This window comes from Bombus bifarius, unplaced genomic scaffold (genome assembly GCF_011952205.1).
Source record: "Bombus bifarius isolate JDL3187 unplaced genomic scaffold, Bbif_JDL3187 scf7180000007992, whole genome shotgun sequence".
NCBI classification, from domain to species: domain Eukaryota; kingdom Metazoa; phylum Arthropoda; class Insecta; order Hymenoptera; family Apidae; genus Bombus; species Bombus bifarius.
Genome location: NW_022884373.1, coordinates 3,304,675 through 3,323,571, shown reverse-complemented (window position 1 = coordinate 3,323,571; position 18,897 = coordinate 3,304,675). Strand labels below are relative to the sequence as shown.

The 18,897-nt window shown below is 40.5% G+C and overlaps 1 protein-coding gene across 11 annotated transcripts in view; it reads left to right on the top strand.

Annotated features, from left to right (window-relative positions):
• Positions 1-940: 940 nt before the first annotated feature.
• Positions 941-18,897, top strand: part of LOC117205689 (max dimerization protein 1-like) — a 229,167-nt gene continuing 211,210 nt past the window's right edge. For 4 of the 11 annotated variants that reach the window (XM_033444365.1, XM_033444364.1, XM_033444356.1 and 1 more), the window contains exons 1-4: positions 941-1,315; positions 2,686-3,540; positions 10,875-10,968; positions 12,225-12,254. In XM_033444365.1, coding sequence (XP_033300256.1) covers positions 3,486-3,540; positions 10,875-10,968; positions 12,225-12,254 — 179 coding nt within the window. In that variant the 5' untranslated portion in view covers positions 941-1,315; positions 2,686-3,485. Of the gene's footprint in view, positions 1,325-2,124; positions 2,588-2,685; positions 3,541-10,874; positions 10,969-12,224; positions 12,255-18,897 lie in introns of those variants that run through there. The other 7 variants (XM_033444361.1, XM_033444363.1, XM_033444362.1 and 4 more) reach the window with 7 other exon arrangements.

Sequence of the window (18,897 nt, the reverse complement as noted above, 5' to 3'; positions counted from 1 at the left end):
CGTTATAATGTATATAACTGTACATCTACGTGTGCATTCTTCCAAATGTCATTTCTCATTTTTTAAATTAAATACGATCTATATAGAAATTATTGATTTTGTGTAACTTACCAATTGATTATCACTTTTTTCGAAGAAATTCTTCTAACCTTTGAGGATAATCACAGAAATCGGTAAATTACTGTATTTTATCTTTCCCTCACACATATTTATCGCTATTATAAAGTACAAAATGATCGAATTTTGTTGAATCGAACTATAAATTTATATATATTCAAATACTATACCGAACGCTATAGATCTCGCGAGACTCAGATCTTCAGAAGTACCAATTTGAAAAAGTATGAGTGACGCTAAATGGGATACAAAAGATGGCGCGATTATATGAATTTTCAAATGCACTTATCTTAAATTTCATAATGTAAGGAAGTACCAAGCGAAATTTTAGAGTTGTTATATTTAAATTATATAACAAAGAATAAAAATTGTTTCTTACAGGAGGATTGAATAGATTATAACGAAACAAATAAGTGGGATTTGAATTATTTAAAAATACATCGTGTGTTATAATAAGTTAATTCTCGATGTAATCGGTACCAGTGTGATCGATCAACGCGTTACTTTCTAATATATTATTTCTCAGTTTTAGTACATTCTAGATGAAAAAGGGGAGTGTCTTCCCTACTGGAGGAATATCGTACATGAAAAGTACACGCACGATAGCGTGCAAGAGAGCGAGGCAAGGAACACAGCCAGCTGTTTGTTTTGTTTTCGGGCATGAGATTCACGTGACACGACCGGTGCTGGTGGCGGCTCGTACGGCAGGGTCGTATTGTCAACGTTGATTGGCCGAGGCAGTGCACTGGCGCACCGCTCGGCCAATCAGCGACACCGTAAGAAACGACGCCTGGTGCTTCTACGGTGCAGAGACGTTTGACATCGATAAATGCGTGAGAGTGCTCGCGAAGTGCGGAGGTATCAGGCTGTCGCTCGCTCGTCGTCGGCTTGTCGTAGTCGTCGTCGTCGTCGGGGGCTCGTGGGCTCGTCGTCGTCGGTCAGTTTCGAGCCTCCTTTTCTTTGTCCTGACTAGCCCCCCCACTCTGTACCCGCGAAAACCTGTGCAGTAGAAGTAGTGTTAGGCAGTGCCGATCCACACAGTGACCGTCTTTCTTTACGTCGTCGCTCAGCTGCACCTACTTTCGTGTGTGAGCGAACGTATCCGGCGTGCCAAATGTCACTAGGTGGACGATAGGGTCGAAATACATTCGATCCTCAACGTCATACGTACGCACGCGTTTTTGCTGTATGTATACAGGTCGGAGAGGTAGCACATTTGCGTTAGAAATGATCATTGTCAGAAACGAGCCGTTAATGTATCGTCCGATACGCAATATACATTCGCGTGATCCTTAGGCCGGCTCCGTGTATATTGCGTATCGGTTTTATTCGCGCTCTGTATTCGCACACATTTTCTCCATATACCGCGAACGTGTGTATGCACCCATCGTGTTACCGTTGTTTCTTGTATGGGAACCACACTTATTACGGATCACACATGTACACACATATTTTCACTCGCATTACGTGCGTGTGCATAGGCATGTTTGTGCGGTGTAACGTGCATGTGTACTAAAAGTCGCTTGCAATCCAGTCGAGAACGGAATCAAGGGAGCGCCTTTCTACGTGCTCATCGTGAACGGAAAACCAGTACGAGCATTACCGTGATCGGTCGCGTATCATGCGAGTTTCTAGAAGATTTGCCTCTGTGTTTTGCGCGTGACAACGTACGTTTTCTCTGACGAGTAAATTGCGGTTTTATTGGCACACCGCTCGACATTGGTTGCGTGTGTGTACGTGTGTGTCCGTCTGCTACCGCAAACTGCGTATTGCGTGAGTTTCATGGGAATCGTTGACCTCACGACCAAGTTGACCGAGTTACGTGCGTGAATCAAGAAAAACGGCGATAGATTCGTCGTCCGGAACGAACGATTTACTCTTTGCGAAAATTTTGTGGTCCTACATTTCATTTTCAAGTTCTCGAACGTGTTTTTTACTTTGTTTCGGTAACCACGATATATGTACGAGTACATTGGCGTTATACGTTGGAAATATTGCAACATCTAGATCCATGCTCCCAGGCCACTTTGTGCATGGCTCCCAGTAAGATCTACGCGTTCAAGGTCGCTGCACAAAACAAGTAGCCGGCACGTAAAGTGGTCGCATGCACATGCACGCTGTGCACAGTACGCGATACTCGTTTCCTGACCAAAAATAATAGTTGGTCGAGCGCGCACAAGTCGAACCGGCCGCTGATCGAGGTCAGGTTCTTTCGCATTCGTTGGTTCGCTCGCTTGGTTGATCGGTCGCTCGCGTCCGCGATAAATTACCGGCGACACGCGTAATCTCGACCCTTTCGACTCGCCTAGTGACTGTACTATAGTGTGCTTCTTTCCAATTGTACCGTTCGCGCTTACTTGCTTGCTCGCGTGAGCTCTCTGTCTGTCTCTTCCGTCTTTGTCACGTATTCGTAAAACACGATTTGTCGGTTCGCTCGCACGCGACTTCGCGTTGGAAGTGTGGAGCAGCGGTGCGTCGTATTCTCTTGCCTCGCGTATATCCTATCGGTCGTTGATTTTTCTTTTCTTTTCTTTTTTGCCATTTTCACGTGATTTGGTGTGATCGTAGTGAATGTTGTGAAACGAAGGTGAAGAAAGAAGAAGAGAACCGACGAAGTCAGGCAGAAAACATAAAGATAGGAAAAGGAGAATATTATACAAGCTGTACGGAGTTAAAGTGAAACGCCACCGAGTAGAAAAGGGGGAGAAAAAAAACGTATAGAACAAGGGAAAAGAAAACTAGCATTTTAAATAAAAGGGCAAGTGGAATTGGAAGTAAGATAGACAGACACGGACGAGGTAGACTGAAAGTCGTCGAACGGTTGGTGCAAACAGGCTACAAAGGGAAACGTATATCGCGAAATAGTCGACGGAATATATACCGTGGTAGAGAGAGGAAAAAAAAGACAGTTCTTGATGCGTATCGCGGTTGGAAAGGCCTGGCCATCGATTTGCCGTCCGCGAATCTAGTGCGCGTTTGAAATCGGGCTAGTCTCGGTAGTCACGCGCGCGCGCTTGTGTGTTACGTGCACCTAAGCGAACGCAGCCAGCGAGGCGCGCGGACGGACGAGAAAAGGAGGAAGAGGTGGCGGTCGTAGAAGAGGGGGAGGAGAAGGAGCGGCGGTTGAACAGGCGGGCGGAGAGAAAAGTTCGAGAAGCGGCAACACCAGCGCCAGCCAACATCAACATCAACAACAACAACAGATCGGCCGCGCGGTGTATACGGGGCTGGTGCTCGTCGTGTGCGTCTCTAAACGGTTATTGCGTTGTGTGTCGCGCGCGCGGCGGTGGTCATCGGTGTGTGTGCCGGGATTACAGGGAAAGAAGTAGTGAACCGAAGTCGCCAAAATTACGCCAAATCGGGGAAATATGAGCATTGCTGCCCTACTACAGGCCGCCGAGTATATTGAACGAAGAGAAAGAGGTGAGTACTGCTCTGCTGCCTAGACCACGCGTACATCTACGCATCTGTGTTCTTTTCCTTTCTTCTTCGCGAGCACCGCGCGCCGGCAAGTTTCATCGTGGTTGCGCCTGTGTGTCTCGTACGTGTGTACCGTGTCATTGGCACATGGCAACGAACGCGCGTGTACTTACCGTCGTTGGATCTCAGAACGCGACCTTTATTATTACGCCTATCTTCATTTCTGTTTTTTTCGTTCGCGGCACTTTTTTTATCAATATCGCGATTATCCGATGGAATCAAAGCCCCGGCTACAAAAGTTTTTCTTTAGTCCATATTTATCTCTTCTAGTTTTAACACATTCCATATCTGTTAATTTTACGTGATTTGCCATCCAAGCCACGTGTAAATTGCGTTTCGTAACTATTACAAAAATTATATAATCGCGAGGAAACATGCCTAATATATAAAATATTCCAATATATTTCAATAATTGTGACCAGGAAATATTTTAGAATTGTCTTACTTTCTACAGTTAAAATATCGTATTTGAGATGAAATGGAAGTTTCAGCGTGGGTCATCAGTCATCGATAGCTTACGCGGTACAGAATATATTAATCGAATTATGAATAGGTAGGTACAGATAAGCTTTCCGATATCGAACCGGACTCTGACGAGCTATATTCAGCCTAGATGTTTTTGTACTCCGTAACCGTGAGTTTTGGAGCGCGTGACCTTCACCGGTGTACGCTCTTGTGATGCAACGTGCAGCGTACGCTGTAATCGTGTCGCGGTGCACGTTCGTTTTTCGGCCAACCGGCGGTAAACACTATCAGTAAATATATATGTATATATATGTAGATATGTAGATATATAGATAGATATGTATGTAGATGTACGCACGTATATATACGTGCCTTGTGTTTTTTTCACAGTACACTGTGTGTGACTGTCGTTGTGTCGTGTAGGTCGCGTCCGCAGTGTACACGTATGCGTCAGAGTGCGCGGAGAAGCGGTAACGATGATCTCATTTTATCATTCCACTTATAATACCGCTGTGACGTATCCGATGCTACGTTTGCTCGCGTGTGTGTGCTGAATTCCCGTGATATCTCCTTCCTTCTCTTTACTCTTGCATTTCACTAACCCACTATCCATTTTATGAAATTTATCCTTTCCAGTTGATATTTTATTTTTCTAATTAAATATTCTACCTATTTACATTTTTAGAAATGTGACACGTATGCATCGATTATAATTAAATTTGCAGTTAATTAAATCGATGTTGTTCAATTTGTATATTTCAGTCCTTTCTTTCTTCGTGAAAACTGAGATCAGCAAAATACGAGTATCTTTTATTGATCATTGATTGATTAAATTAGCAGTTAATTAAATCGATCCAAAGATCCAAGATCGGAACAAATATCTCATCGTCGCTTTTTCTAGAAATATTCGTCGGTTAATGTCGCTTTAATGGAGAACGCGCTATCGACGCAAAATTATTAGACACATTTGCATAAATATGTACATATATCTTGTTGAGTACTCTGGTTGTCGATGATTCATAGGGCATGCGTTTTTCTTCATAAACAAGCCTCGACTTAAGCATTTCGTTCGACTTTTTTTCTCTTTTATCCGTTTCTTTTAAATTCTCCGAGTCACGTGACTCGCAAACGTAACCGATACTAATAGCCACTGCTGCCAACGTTACAAGCCTGTTTTCGCCAGGGCGAAAGCCATGTGTGACGTAAATAACCAAAATACACAGATCACAATAAACGGTTGTCGCCTTGCATTTTTCCGCGACGCTACGTTTCGCTTTCGAATAGTTGGTCGGGATTTACGGTGTCGTAATTCTTTCCTGTTTCTTTTAAGATCCGTGTGGTATGGAGCGAGCGTGACGTACACAGATATACATATACATACACAACGAGCCATGTATAGTCACGTTCACACACGTTTGCGAACACCCCGAAAGAACGGCTTCTTTGTTTCTCTCTTCTCTCTCTGCCCCTGTTGCCGTGCATCGATCTCTCGTGGTTTAAGCTCGCATCACGCGAGCAAGAGAGGGACGTTTTCGTGTGCGCACTACGGCCGCTCACGAGTAGCAGCAGCACACCAGCAGTCGAGCCCCAGAAAGAGCTTTCGGTTTATTGGCCGCGCTCTCGTCAAGCGAGAGAGAAGAACAAGGGGGAATCACGTCGGATCGTCGATCGAGCATTAACTATTATTGCTCGAGGGTACGCGAGATAAGGCTGTTACGTTATTTTAATCGGTCTATTTGGCACGATTTCTCTGAAAAACGTTCGAGTACAACGCGACCGATCGAGAGTTATTGTCGTTACGCTTTGTCCGAAAGTAATTGCGCGCCCAAGGCCGCTTCCATGACCGCGAAATATATACGTATACCTCATAAGTGACATCTGTCTTTCTATACGGGTCGTGACGTTGAAGATTACTCGATGTTTACTAAATGTTTCAGACTTTTAATACACGGTTTTCGTATTACAGGTTTGTGTATTATATTTTGCACTTTACAGGAACGAAGGAGTTTTATAATATTCGAAACATACCAGAAAGAGTCAATAAAATCTTCGTTCGATCATAACCTCCAATCTTGAAATCGAAACGTCACCTAAAGCATAATATTCGTGTAAATTGTAAATGAAGAACTAGAATTTCTTGAAGTAAACTTAAAGTTGCTTCATTTTGATATAATACAGGCTACATAAACCCTGTACTGGGTTCGCTGTCCACCTGCCTTGAGCGGTCGATTAATTTCGCACGGGTCTAGGTTTAGCGTAAGCCGCGTGGACCAGTCCATTCTTTCGAGACCTCGGCTTATTCCAAATATTCGAGTATTCGGCGAGGTTGCGCTCGGAGCTGCCGTTAATCGGCTTCTGTGATTTCCGCGTATTCAACGAGCGTTAAACTAATATCGCGCTCGGTATTAATATATGTATTCCGCTGGCAGAGTTACGCCCTGCGTCAAACGAACGAATGGTAAATTAAATTGTTGCAGATTCGAGAGAGGAATTCCGCTCTCGTCCGCGGAGTACAGTTTGCGTTGAATTGCTCCGTTGACGATTCCAGCGACGCGTTTCCGATTCTTCTGTCGTTTCTATAAAAAGGAGAAGAAAGGAGACGAGGTATTACAGATAAAGATGGAGGAAGTAGATGTCGCGAGAAAGATGAGGAGAAATAAAAGGATTGGATTGTGAGCTGATAGAGGTAGGAGGGGCGGGAGGGAGTGGAGAGTTGAGAGAAAGGAGTAGCAAAAGAGAGAAGAACGGGTTAACGAACGAATAAGATAGAGACCGAGAGGAGCGTAGCAGAGTGTAAATTTTTATTTCAACGTCGCATCGCCGATGGCTTTTTTCTCTTCCTCGTATGCACAGCCCCATTCTATCTATAGTCTCGGGACAATTGTTACGTTAGCTCCGACTCTGGTAAAAATTACATTACCATTCGAAGATATGAAAGAACATTTCTTAAACGTACCCAGCTCTTGCGAATAACACGTGGGTTTCATTTATAAAAGATTGAAACAACATGAATCACTTGGAACGAATAACATTTAATAAATAATAGGACCGGGAAAGTCGAATATTTATAATAGTAATCGAATATTTTGCGTCGAGTTTCGACAATTATTTGTCACAGTTCTTTTTAGAAAAGATATTTGCACACCATTCTATTTATTGTAGCATTTACGTACCAATGAATTTCGTATTAATTAATAGTACTTTCGTATGATTTCAAAGATTCGACATTGATATCGTTTAATGCGATAATTCTTGCTGTTTCTTGATCTCATAATGTTCACGATACTGCCAAACTAAAATTTGATTAATCGCACATTTTGTATCTTAGGATGTTTGAGCGGGGCTATACATAGTATTTCTTGGCCGATTCCGTGGTTGAAACGTGGTTTAATAAAGGGACGAGCGGCCGTGTGAAATGTTCGTGACCGCTAACGATGCTCGATGTACACACGCCACAGCATCCAGGATATTCGGTCGTGCACTTTTACTCCCGCGTTTCCATGCCGTTAACACGCGCACCAAAGGGACAGAGAGACGTTTTGTTAATTCATTGCTCGATGTCGACTCTTGTATCGCCAGGGATCGAGCTTGGTCGAAATACCAGAGAACTATAGAATTCCCTTGACTCGCTGAGTTTTGCTTCTTCCCTTCCATGTTTAGTCGTGGTAAAACGAGCGAATTTCGCGGGTTTTGGATTCACTGGGTGAAGGATCGCTTTGGGTACAAGGTACTATACTACTAATATACTACAACGGACATGTACCCGGTGTGGAGTAAGGGGAGGTGGAATTTACGTCTGTAAAAGTTACCTTGAAAATGTACATAGATCGATGCAAGTAAAGGTGTACGGTGACTCACGAAAGTTTTCGAACACTCACCTTAAAAACCTCTTATGAATTATTATGCGTGTTATACGAAACTTTTTGAAACTTCATTAGTCTTCGTTAGAAACTTTATTATCATGGTAATGTTGGTAAAATTTGAAACAAATTCAAAAGACATTTACTACAAACGTATTATATTTTGTAGAGATGACGAATATATTGTATATAGAACGAATGTAGTCGTTTTGAATATACGGATTGTAATATCTGGAAGAAATTTCTATTACGACCAATATAAAATATAATAAATCAAATTCAATGGCAACTTGAACAGCTCCATGGACAGCTTTCAACAGGCACGCTAAGCTAAAACAGCAAACAAAACCCAAAGGGAAAAGAAAAGGAAAAATAAAAAAAAAAAAGAAAATAAAAACAAAATCTCCTGCCATTCTTCCCGAGAAGCTTTGTTCAAAGGTTCCCACGCAAAATACCAGGATTGTAGTTTTGTTCGAATTTTTGGAAACGAGTGGCTGTTCAACCCTCTCTCTATGAATTGGCAAACTCGTTTTATAAGGTCCCTTTCTCTCTCTTCTTCTCTCTTCTCTTTTACCCCCTCTCTTTCTCTCTATGAACGCGCGTAACATGCTATTCAGCAGGCGAATTTCTCTTTTGCATGAGCCAGCCTTATGGTCATGGCATGCGAACGAGACGCTTTTCTTCTTTCACGAGGACAGATGGTCGATGTGTCGCGGGTGTACTCGCGCGAGCGTGCGTTCTTTTTCACCAGGCTGCCATTAAGGCTGTTGTACGATGATGATGATGAGGATCGGACCCAGAGACACGGCAAGAGGAGGCCTTTATAATTTACACCAGTCGTTATGGTGACTACACATCTCTAGCGATGGGATCAAGCATATTGTAAGAATCTAACTTTGAAGAAGTGAAACAGACTTTTAAGTAGATTCAAACTCGGACGGGCTCGAATATCGAGAAATGACAGGAGTAGAATTTTAATTTCTTGTGACTTATCCGCTTGCGAAAGACGACGATCGTAATTATTATAACATCGATAAACAAATGAAATAACATTTACGAAACATAGATTAGTAACTTCCAAATTACAAGACATTAGAAGCTTTGTCTTCTGTAAAAATATGTCAAATCTTTATTTACAATATTGAATTTTACGAAATTTTATGTATTCGACTATCTAATTCCATTCCATTCTAATTCGATCTTGAGTAACGCTTAAATTCCACATGTGTTTGTTCTGGAATTCGAAACAAACTTGTATTATGCCAATACTTTATAAATATAGAATCATGAAAGATACGAATACCAATCGAATGTCACCAAATGAAACTTTTCTATTAGAATTGACTTGAATCCGCGAGTAAATACCGAACTTGATCCCATCGCTAGTCGTTACAGTCGTTTCGTCGAGTTTTTGCACATCGTGTCCTTACCTCGCTGTCCTCTTGCTGTCTGACTGTCCCCTTACATAATATCAATTTCTCGACCCGATGAGACCTGTTTGTGCTTAGCTCCCGCCATCCTGAGCGCAATTTTCGTGATAAATTACAGTGCTGGCTATTTTTGAAACGTTGTTTTGTCGCACGACGAACAAATTTTCTAGAGGAATGTTAAAGAACCACCGAGCATGTGAAGTGTCGTGTACGCTTTGTCCGAGTATTCTGGCGTTGATTTCACTTTTCTCAACAGATAGCTTTTTACATTCCTCCTACATGTTGAAAATTCTTTAAGTTACTGAAAAAATACTGATTTTTGAGAAAGTCTCTTAGATTTATGGATGGTGTATCGTAAAGTGCTTTAAAAAGTGGGCCTTCTTTCTTCTTGGCTCTATAGGTTGTAGAGTGGTACCCGAAGGATTTTAGAAATTTATATTTATAGAGTTTATACGTAATTTCTTTTTAAGTGTGTTTCCTATATGCTTATCCTTTTTCAACGAATTTCTGGACCAAACATTTTGTTCTCTTTCGTACGTCACATCACTTCTTTCTTCCAAAAATCTCAAAAAAAAAAACAAGATAAAATAAAAATTTTCTATTTTACTGAATGCGAGATGCATCTGTCGTAAGTTAATTATCGAATATAAAAAATAATTGTCGAACTTTCCATTCTTCGTTATTTGAAACGATTGGAATAATTTTTAAGACATTCCAATATTGTACACGTTTATCTCAAACAATCAGCAAATCTCTTATCCTTTAAAACGCCAGAAAAATACATATAAAAATTGTCACTCGCACCAGGATTTCCCAATCCCCAAGACCAGAAATCTTTGTAATCAGAGGTAGAAATAATTTTTAAAATACTCCGATATCTCACATCTCACATTGCCTATAACACCAAAAAAGCATGAAAAATTCCCACTTACGATACTACTTTCAATGTCCAAGATCCTTCACCTCTTCACCTATAAACAATCTCCATCGGTCGATTCCTTTGCTCTAAGTCTCCATCGAGGCGATTGGTAACCAGCGATAGCACGTAAATCGGCTGGTGGCCGGTTCGACGATCGTTCTCGTTCTCGCATTGTTACATTTTCGAATTTATTCGAGGTCAACGGCGTGCGACGTTCGGCGAGACTGGTTCCATGGAACACGCGGTGTGCGTTAACTGAAATCGTAACATAAATTCCGCGCTTTTCGAACGCTCCGCGTCTCCAGTCCGGTCTCTCTCTCTCTCTCTTTCTCTCTCTTTCTCTCTCTTTTTCTCTTTCTCTCGCTTTATAGGTGGAGCAAGAATCGCTCCGTGTCCAGGTGAAGCTTTAATGCCGCAGTAAGTTATGTTGGAAAGAGGGAACGTGACTTTATTCCGGCACGGCCGTGTGTCCGTGCGCTTTAACGAGTCGTGTTTGCCGCGAGCGAGCGCGCGCTTTTTTCCTATGGCGCGCGGTATCTTTTGGAATTCGCGCGATGCGAACGGATCGGCAGAACTCACCGACCGATTGGTTTGTCATTGCAGAAGCTGAACATGGCTACGCTTCGACGATGCCGATGCCCGATGATATGCGGACGGTCACAAAAAGGCCAAAGACGAAAAAATCCCAAGGCAGCAGGTTGGTATCCTGGCGAACACGTCAACGACGTAGCTTTTCAGTTTTTACTCGTTTCTCAGTCCAGCTTCACGTATCTGATGTTTCTTTTTTATTTTTACTCTTTGCTCTTTTTCTTGTTTTCCCTCTCGGGAGGAAGCGATCTGATTTCGTTGTACGGAATAATAGTAATCTTCGTTCCGTGATTACTAGACTGCGGATTTTTATGTATTTATGGCAAATATAAACGTGCGAAAATGCAAAGTATAGCACTCGTTAGAATGTTTAATAATTTAGAGCAATTTTCTATCCATTTGCTTAAATTCGTGAACATACGAATTTGCACGAGTATTCACAGTCTAGTGACCACTTGATTGTTAAGAAATTTTTACGAGTTTGAAAGTAGGTCTGATAATTTTAGAAAATTTTGTAAATTCTGAAAACCTGTAAGCGTGGAGAAATTTATTGTTCAATGTAGTCCACAGTATTTCAAGTGGTATACAAAATATCGTTTGTTTTTTCCAAGAATGAGTTCAACGATTTATCATGCAAGGTTAATCGGGCATAATCGTAACACAACATCGCTGAAAATATATCTTATCAGTACGTTGAAGGCCGCTACATTTGTTCCGAATGGCGTTGATACAGAACGTGTTTTAAAGCGGTTTCATCCTACGTTTGAATCTTAAATGATCGCGCGATTAGACCATTCAACTCGTTTGAAGAATGGTCGTCGATCAAAAACACGATCGAAATAATAGCACATAATAAGATTTGAGATATTAGAACGCTGAACTTTGAATTCGTTTTAAACACATGCAAATTCTCAAATTTTTAAACATCAAATCCTTGAAATTTTAATGTTATTGAAGATATAGAAATTATATTCCTTTCGTTTTTTTTTGTAGAATTTTATTTACATTAATTTCTTTCAAGAATCAAATCATTTATCGCATAAATATCGCTTACACTATCGTATTAATTGTTATATTCACGAAGCAGTTGTCTTTCTCTCTTTTCCTTGCTTCATTACATATTTAGTTATTTGGTCATATAAATTTGTAATATTCGACAGAATGAAAAATGTCCATATTATGTTTAGCTTACTAGAAAATGTAATGTCCACGCATAATGGAACGTTTACCTCGTGGAAAATTTAAAATTTCGTTGGTACTTGAAACGCCGACGTTTTCCCTTCCTTCTTTCTTTTTTTCTTCCTATCGCAAAGCAAACGATTTCACCGCTTTGAAGTCTAACAAGAACGTTCTTTTCCGTTGCAGGACAACTCATAACGAGCTCGAGAAAAATAGGTGAGTACTTCATTTATCTCATTAACTTAATCCTATTCCAACCTCTCGTTTTGTTTTGCTCGTATAATGAGAGAGCATAACCTACCAAGACTGGGCAAACCCGCCACTATTCACCGAGAAAAAACGAAAAAAAGTAGGTCTTTTACGTTCTATTTAACGCAATCTCTTCGTCTATTTCGATAGGTCCGGTTCAAAGAGATTTCAATTTTTAAAGCATCTTACATGCCATGTCCATTGATCTCTAAATCGTCAATTCTTGCGACAACGAGCCTAGTTAATCTTATACGTAATTTTCAAGTATCGAAACAATCGCATAAAATTCCATCCATAGTGCTAATAGCAAATTAAAAGAAAGTGGTTAATGGTTTAAGATTAATCCATTAGTCTTCGTACAGTCTCCATTCGAAGAACGTAAGAGATAATTTATTTAAATTTCGTATCGTCGATTCTAATCCTCGAAAGGGAATTACGGGAATTAATATAACAATATCTTTGTTCATCGTGACGTCAGGAGAAAAAAAAGAAAAGAAGAATTATCGGAGGACGGTGATGAGAGGAGGGTGAACAGTTGGCGATCCCACGACAAATGATCGTCCCTGGTCGTGTGTTAAATTGAAAGCAATTTACGGTTATCTCGCGTCGTTGTTCGCGACGTACAAAGGGCTGGGCCTGTTAATTAACATGCGTGATACGTGCGATTAGATGCGACCCTTTTATATACAGCGGGTCAGGAAAGTTCGAAATGGAGCGGAACAATGGCCGACGAGACGCTTAGTGGAACAGGTTTCCAAGGGTGCTGCCTGCACTAACCCCGATTGTCGACGTGATTTATAAGTCGCGGACCCGTTCTCTTGCTCTTGCTCCTCGTTCTTGCGCCTCTCCTGTGGAATGTATGAAAGCGAAACGGTTCGCTAGATCGTCAGCTCGACGAGTCAGTGGAACTTTTGATTTGTCACTCTCTCATTGACGAGGGTGGTTAGGTAAGAGCATCACAGCGGTTGAACAAATTGTTAGAATTGACTCAATCTCCGTAGTCTACGGCAGCGATTTTCAATCTGTTTCGCTTCATGGCACGCATAAACGAGGTAATTACTAATATTCTGGGACGCAAAAGGTATATTATATTTGGTTCAAGATAAGACGTTCACACCGGGTGGCTGCTGTTACTTTTATTTGATAATCCGAGGTAAATGAGATTAGTGCTGCTGACTATGTAATCGGGTATCGCACGTTTTAACGCTAGGACCCTATCAAACTTGTCAAAATGATAGATTCCAAATTTTCTTTTTCTACAATTATTAAAAGTACACAGGTGTTTTTGTGAAAATGAATATTGGTTTTTAGTTAGACAGAGGCTCGATTATATCGATCTATTTGTTTTAACTAATATCTGTTGAATTACACTGATTTATACGTGTAGAACATTTAGATACGTGGCAAAGACCGGTAGTTGTAGCGTTAGAAGCTGTTGCGGCACACCGCATCGATTGAAAATCACAGGTCTAACAGTTAAATCTCAACTGTAAACCAGCGAGATGGATACATTGGGTTGTAACATAAGTAAGTTCGGTTAAACTCAATACATATTTTTCTTTATTTGACCGAACTTATTTATGTTACAACCGAGTAAAAGACTCGTCGACGATTTCTTCTATAAATAAACTGCGTAAAACATCCTACGATTTATCCATCGATCGTAACCCAAAAATCTTGTCAAATCGACGAATTGATTTTTCCACAAGACACAGAGTCGGACCATTCGGACGAGTTCGAAGCTCTTGAGGCGACGCGTGTTTCGTCACTGTGGTGGCAGGGCTGACGGAAGGGCGGAGGGGCGGAGGGGCGGAAATGTGCATAAACGTAAAAAAACCGAGGGCTTTGTTATTCGCTTGTACACCTTTTTGCCACACGCTAGGAACAGCCAGAGAACTCGGTACACACGGTGTACCGTGTGTACCCGGGCACACACGGGGCGCGCACAACCCGGAGACACAAATGCTAGGGGATGATGGCATATATGCTATATATGGTGGGAAAAAGGAAGACAGAAGTGCAGACAGAGATAGCCAGAGGGAGAGAAAGAATTGTGGGGAGAGAGGCTATCGATTTTTTTTGTCCCCAAGCGACGAAAGCACCACAGGAGGGTGAAGGGGGTAGGTGGTGCGTGGCACAGAAACGGACAATGTAAAAGCCCACACCGCCAACCACCCCGTTACACCACGTAGTTACGTTACATAACGCAACGCAGCCACGAGACATTCATGGAATCCGTGGCACACGAAGCTTTTGGTCTTCCAGCGTCGTTTGATCCACTGGTTCCGTTTATTCTTGAATCGTGTCGCGCGAAATACGGTTTTCGTATTCATGATATTAACCCTCAGATGCATCAGCTTTCCACGTGAATTGGAATATTTTAAATTTGTCTGGAATATTTTAAGTTAGAGTAGCTCGCCAAAGTATTGCTATACTCGTCGACAATTTTGACGAACATATTACGTCTGCTGTATGAAACATTTCGATATTTCTGTCGCATTGTAATAACATCCTACTCGTATCAGGTTTATATTCTAAAAATTGTATTCGTTAAACATCGTATTCGTCACGTTTTAGACAATTTTGAAACTACAGAAGTTTCAAGATATTTATCGCAAGCGTGCGTTTTGCAGAGATCACAAGAGTATTTAAATACCTGGTCGTTCACGATATTAATAATTCTCAATGTTCAGTGGCATCACCCCCTTAGTTTGCAATAATTTTGTTCGCAATAAATATCTTGTAACTTGTATGTATATCTTCGGATTGCAATAAAATGTTGTCAATATAATTAGGACAGTCCCGTCTTACGATAATCATGAAATTTGTCTTTGAAATTTGAAAATGTTTTAAATAACACGCACACGTAAAAGTTTCTTACGGTAAGTGTAAGACGAATACTCTTGCGAGACACTGTACGTGTCGTAAAATCATAAACGTATAATCTTAATCTCGTGCTTTTGCACTTTTCTCTACTTTCTTTCGTTTGGAAATAGTGGCTGTCAAAGAGGTGCTTGGAGATTGAGAGAAAAAATCTAATATTCGCGCGCTGCTATAAACTCGTAAGTCGATTCGATTTGAATTAAGGTAATTATAAGGTTGGCCAGGGCGAAGTTTATTACAGACAGTTACCACAGAATCTTAGAGCGAATATAATATCCGAATCGTGACTTTTATTCTACGAAATGCGCTATGCTACTTTGGTTCGCCGTGCCCGAATTTGAATAATTTTACTTGGGATTCATCAAATCCCACGGCGTTTGAATTAACATGACAGAATTTCAAAGTAATTTTCACCGAGGATACCAACGGTAAAAACTTCCTTGAAATTTATATTACATTTACTCTTGAAGAGTCGCGGGAATGAGAGAACCGTATGTAACGAGAAACTTCGTAATTGTTATATCTCTTTTACTTCTAATTCGATTCGATACGTACGCTCATTAATTTTTTCACCCTCGGATACTAGCTTCCAAGGAAATATTCGAAATTATACAACTTTCGTGCCAGACATTCTTTTAATAAAAGTAGCATTACTTGTAGAGAGATCGAGGCTTTTCAGCGCTCCATTACGTATAATATAATTATCTCGTGACTTGTAATATTTCGTGGCAAACCTGTGCGAGTTAATAGTTTCAAAAGATTTAACATCTCTTCGGTCGATCGATATTAATATGTATTTCATTCGACGACATAAAAAATTGGATTGCAAGGAGATCCTGGCGCTTCACGGAATTACGATGCAAAAACAGGTCGGATAATCATACCCTAGAAAACTGATCCGCATTCACCGCGGCTCTTGATTTACGTTTCTTTAAATCTCAAATAGAAGCAGTCTTTATACTCGATAGAATTACAAGCAAAATGGGTCGAATAATCACGCTCTGGAAAACTGATCCGCATTCACTGCGACTCTCGATACGCGACCGTGTCGCGAGCTATGAAATATTCGACGGCTCCTACTCTCTTCGATTCTCTGTTAACCACAACCACGATCCATTTCGATCAGAGATAACGGTTCCGTTCCACGATCCACGACGTTTCAAGAACCAGATTAATACCGTTTCGAGATTTACAGATTTCATTCCGTTATTGATCACGTTCGTTTCTCCTTCTAAGTGCCTCGAAATGTAATAAAAGTAGGATCGGTAATCTATCAAATTATTTTTTATTAAAAGAAAAATAATAAATGAAAACGTAAACAGGTTTCAAATTATATGTATATCGCTTTTCTCTTTGTTTGTTAATCAAAAATTATATAAAAATAATAAAGATTAAAGAGTAAGGTACATAAATTATATATATGGCGCTTAACGTGTTCGCTAAAACATTTCATAAACGCTATCTGCTGTGTTACCAGAGACAATGGTTTCGTTTTTCGTTTCAAAAAGCGTGTTTCCAAAGCGTGTCTCGAAAGCATGCTCGGTATTACCGTACGTGTATGCACGGTAATTTCGAATCGCAATAGTATGTCATCAGAAACACGAACAGAGGGTCTTACCGAGGGTGCATGCAGAGTGACCGAGCGTCGCGGTTCACGCATGGTTTCAGGACTGCGCCAGAACGTATAATGACAGGAATTTTAATTAATTGCTATAATAACTACGCGCCGTGTCCACCACGCGGACAGTGAATTTGCATTTGTTTTCGCCAACGGATCGCGAACGATTCTCTCGTTGCTTTACGGCGAGCGCGGCGATCTGTCGGCCGGAAGTAGCCGAGAGCTGGAACGAAATGGAAATTTTCCGACGATTCTCCAACGATAAACGATGCTCTCGCGATACCTCTTCAACCTCTACTCTATTCGCTCTTAATACACCGTTGATTTATCGTTTGATTCTCGCGTCAGTAAATTTATTGCAATACGATATTCCTTTACAGTGATCGATCAGTTTCTTCAAATTACGCCTGTAATATTACGCGTGTAAAAATTCAACTTTGTACTCCACGCATTTTCCGAATCTGGTATCTTTTAATTGATATTTCCACGATAATTTGTAATAATACAATAATAATTCGTACGATCGCTTGGAAGCGAAGATCGAAGTTCGAGTACCGAGAACGAGTTCTCCATGCAGATATCTCGTTAAGCCAAGACTCGCTTCCGGTGGGAAAGGTTGATACGGAATCGCAACACAATGTCTGCATGTTAACGAAACGATATGAACGGGGATTGTTTGTCGTGTGGCAGTCGAATGAAATTTAAGTAGCTTTATTTTCTCGTTTCTTGAGCGACGCACCTTGTATATTCGCGTCTTGTGTTCCTCCTGTAGCAGGAATCTCTTAAATACGGTAGAGGAACCCGGTTCCTAGATTTAATAGGAGTCTTTTATATCACGGTTAAAAACGTCAAGTTCAAGAGGAAATTCTGCAGCGTAGTTCAAACAGCCAAGAATTCGATTTTACACGTGTCCTCGTTAATATATATAGTTGAGAGTTCATAACGATGATGTTGATTCAAATTTTGTTACTTATAATCAGTAGATAGATTTAAAATTATTTTCTTTATCTGCTCCATCGCGAATATTCTAATGCACCCAATGCTCTTTTTACTTGTACAATTTATAAAATAATTATTTTCCGGTACTTTGCTACTATTTTGGTAGGTGAATTATATATTTAATTAAAATACATGATTCTATATATATATAAGATGTAACTGCGTATTCCAAGCCATATCTTATTTAACGATAAATAAAATAGTAAATTTAACGATAGAATTTTCCAACCAAGCCAAATATATTCCACGTAGTATAGGAAAGAGAAAGGGAAGTAAACAGATAAATAATATGAACGAACATGTATTATCGAAAATTCCCGGAAAAAGACCATTATTATCAAAAGTATTATCGTTATCGGCGTATTTCGTTTCCTAACGATTTATAATCCTACACAACAGTCCGTTGGAGAGTACGCTTTTCAAGATCGACTATCACGCGTGCGCGCGCGAATTCGCTTCGGCCCGCAGATGTTAATTTCCCAACTGTTGCTATTTACGACGACGCTGAAACCATTTGGACGAGCGTCCGGAACGCAATTCGGAAATGGTGAAATTTTAATGACGCCTGTCCACGGGACGAATCGATATAGCCAAGATGTGGCGGCGCGCGAAAAGCAGCTCGATTTAAACGCGGTATCAGAGATAAAAAAAGCTCAGTAACTAAATCGATATTAAGTGATTCTAAAATTAATTATAACGGAATCTCTATCATGTAATAAGACGTTGATTAAGAAGAAATATCGGATATTCGTTAATAAAATAATTTCTGCTATTTTTAGCGTGACAATATTAAATCTCGTATCTACGAAAAACAAGCAAGAAACGTTGTATCTCAATTGATATGTTCAACTCTGTCCGTCTCATTCGTAGCATTTATTTCGATGTGTAAAAAACTTATCAAAAATACATAGGCGAGTGATTAAATATTTCAAAAAGCCGTAAAAACAGTGCGAAGGAACTCTTTATCGGAAAGGGTTTTTCGAGCACAAAGGAGCAATTTTTCAAGCGAATATTGGGAAAGTTTAATCGCAGTTGAAGCTTTCTTAATTTTTGCTATGAATTTTCCAAACAGCCTAATACGATTCGACGATATAAATCGTGGATTATCGT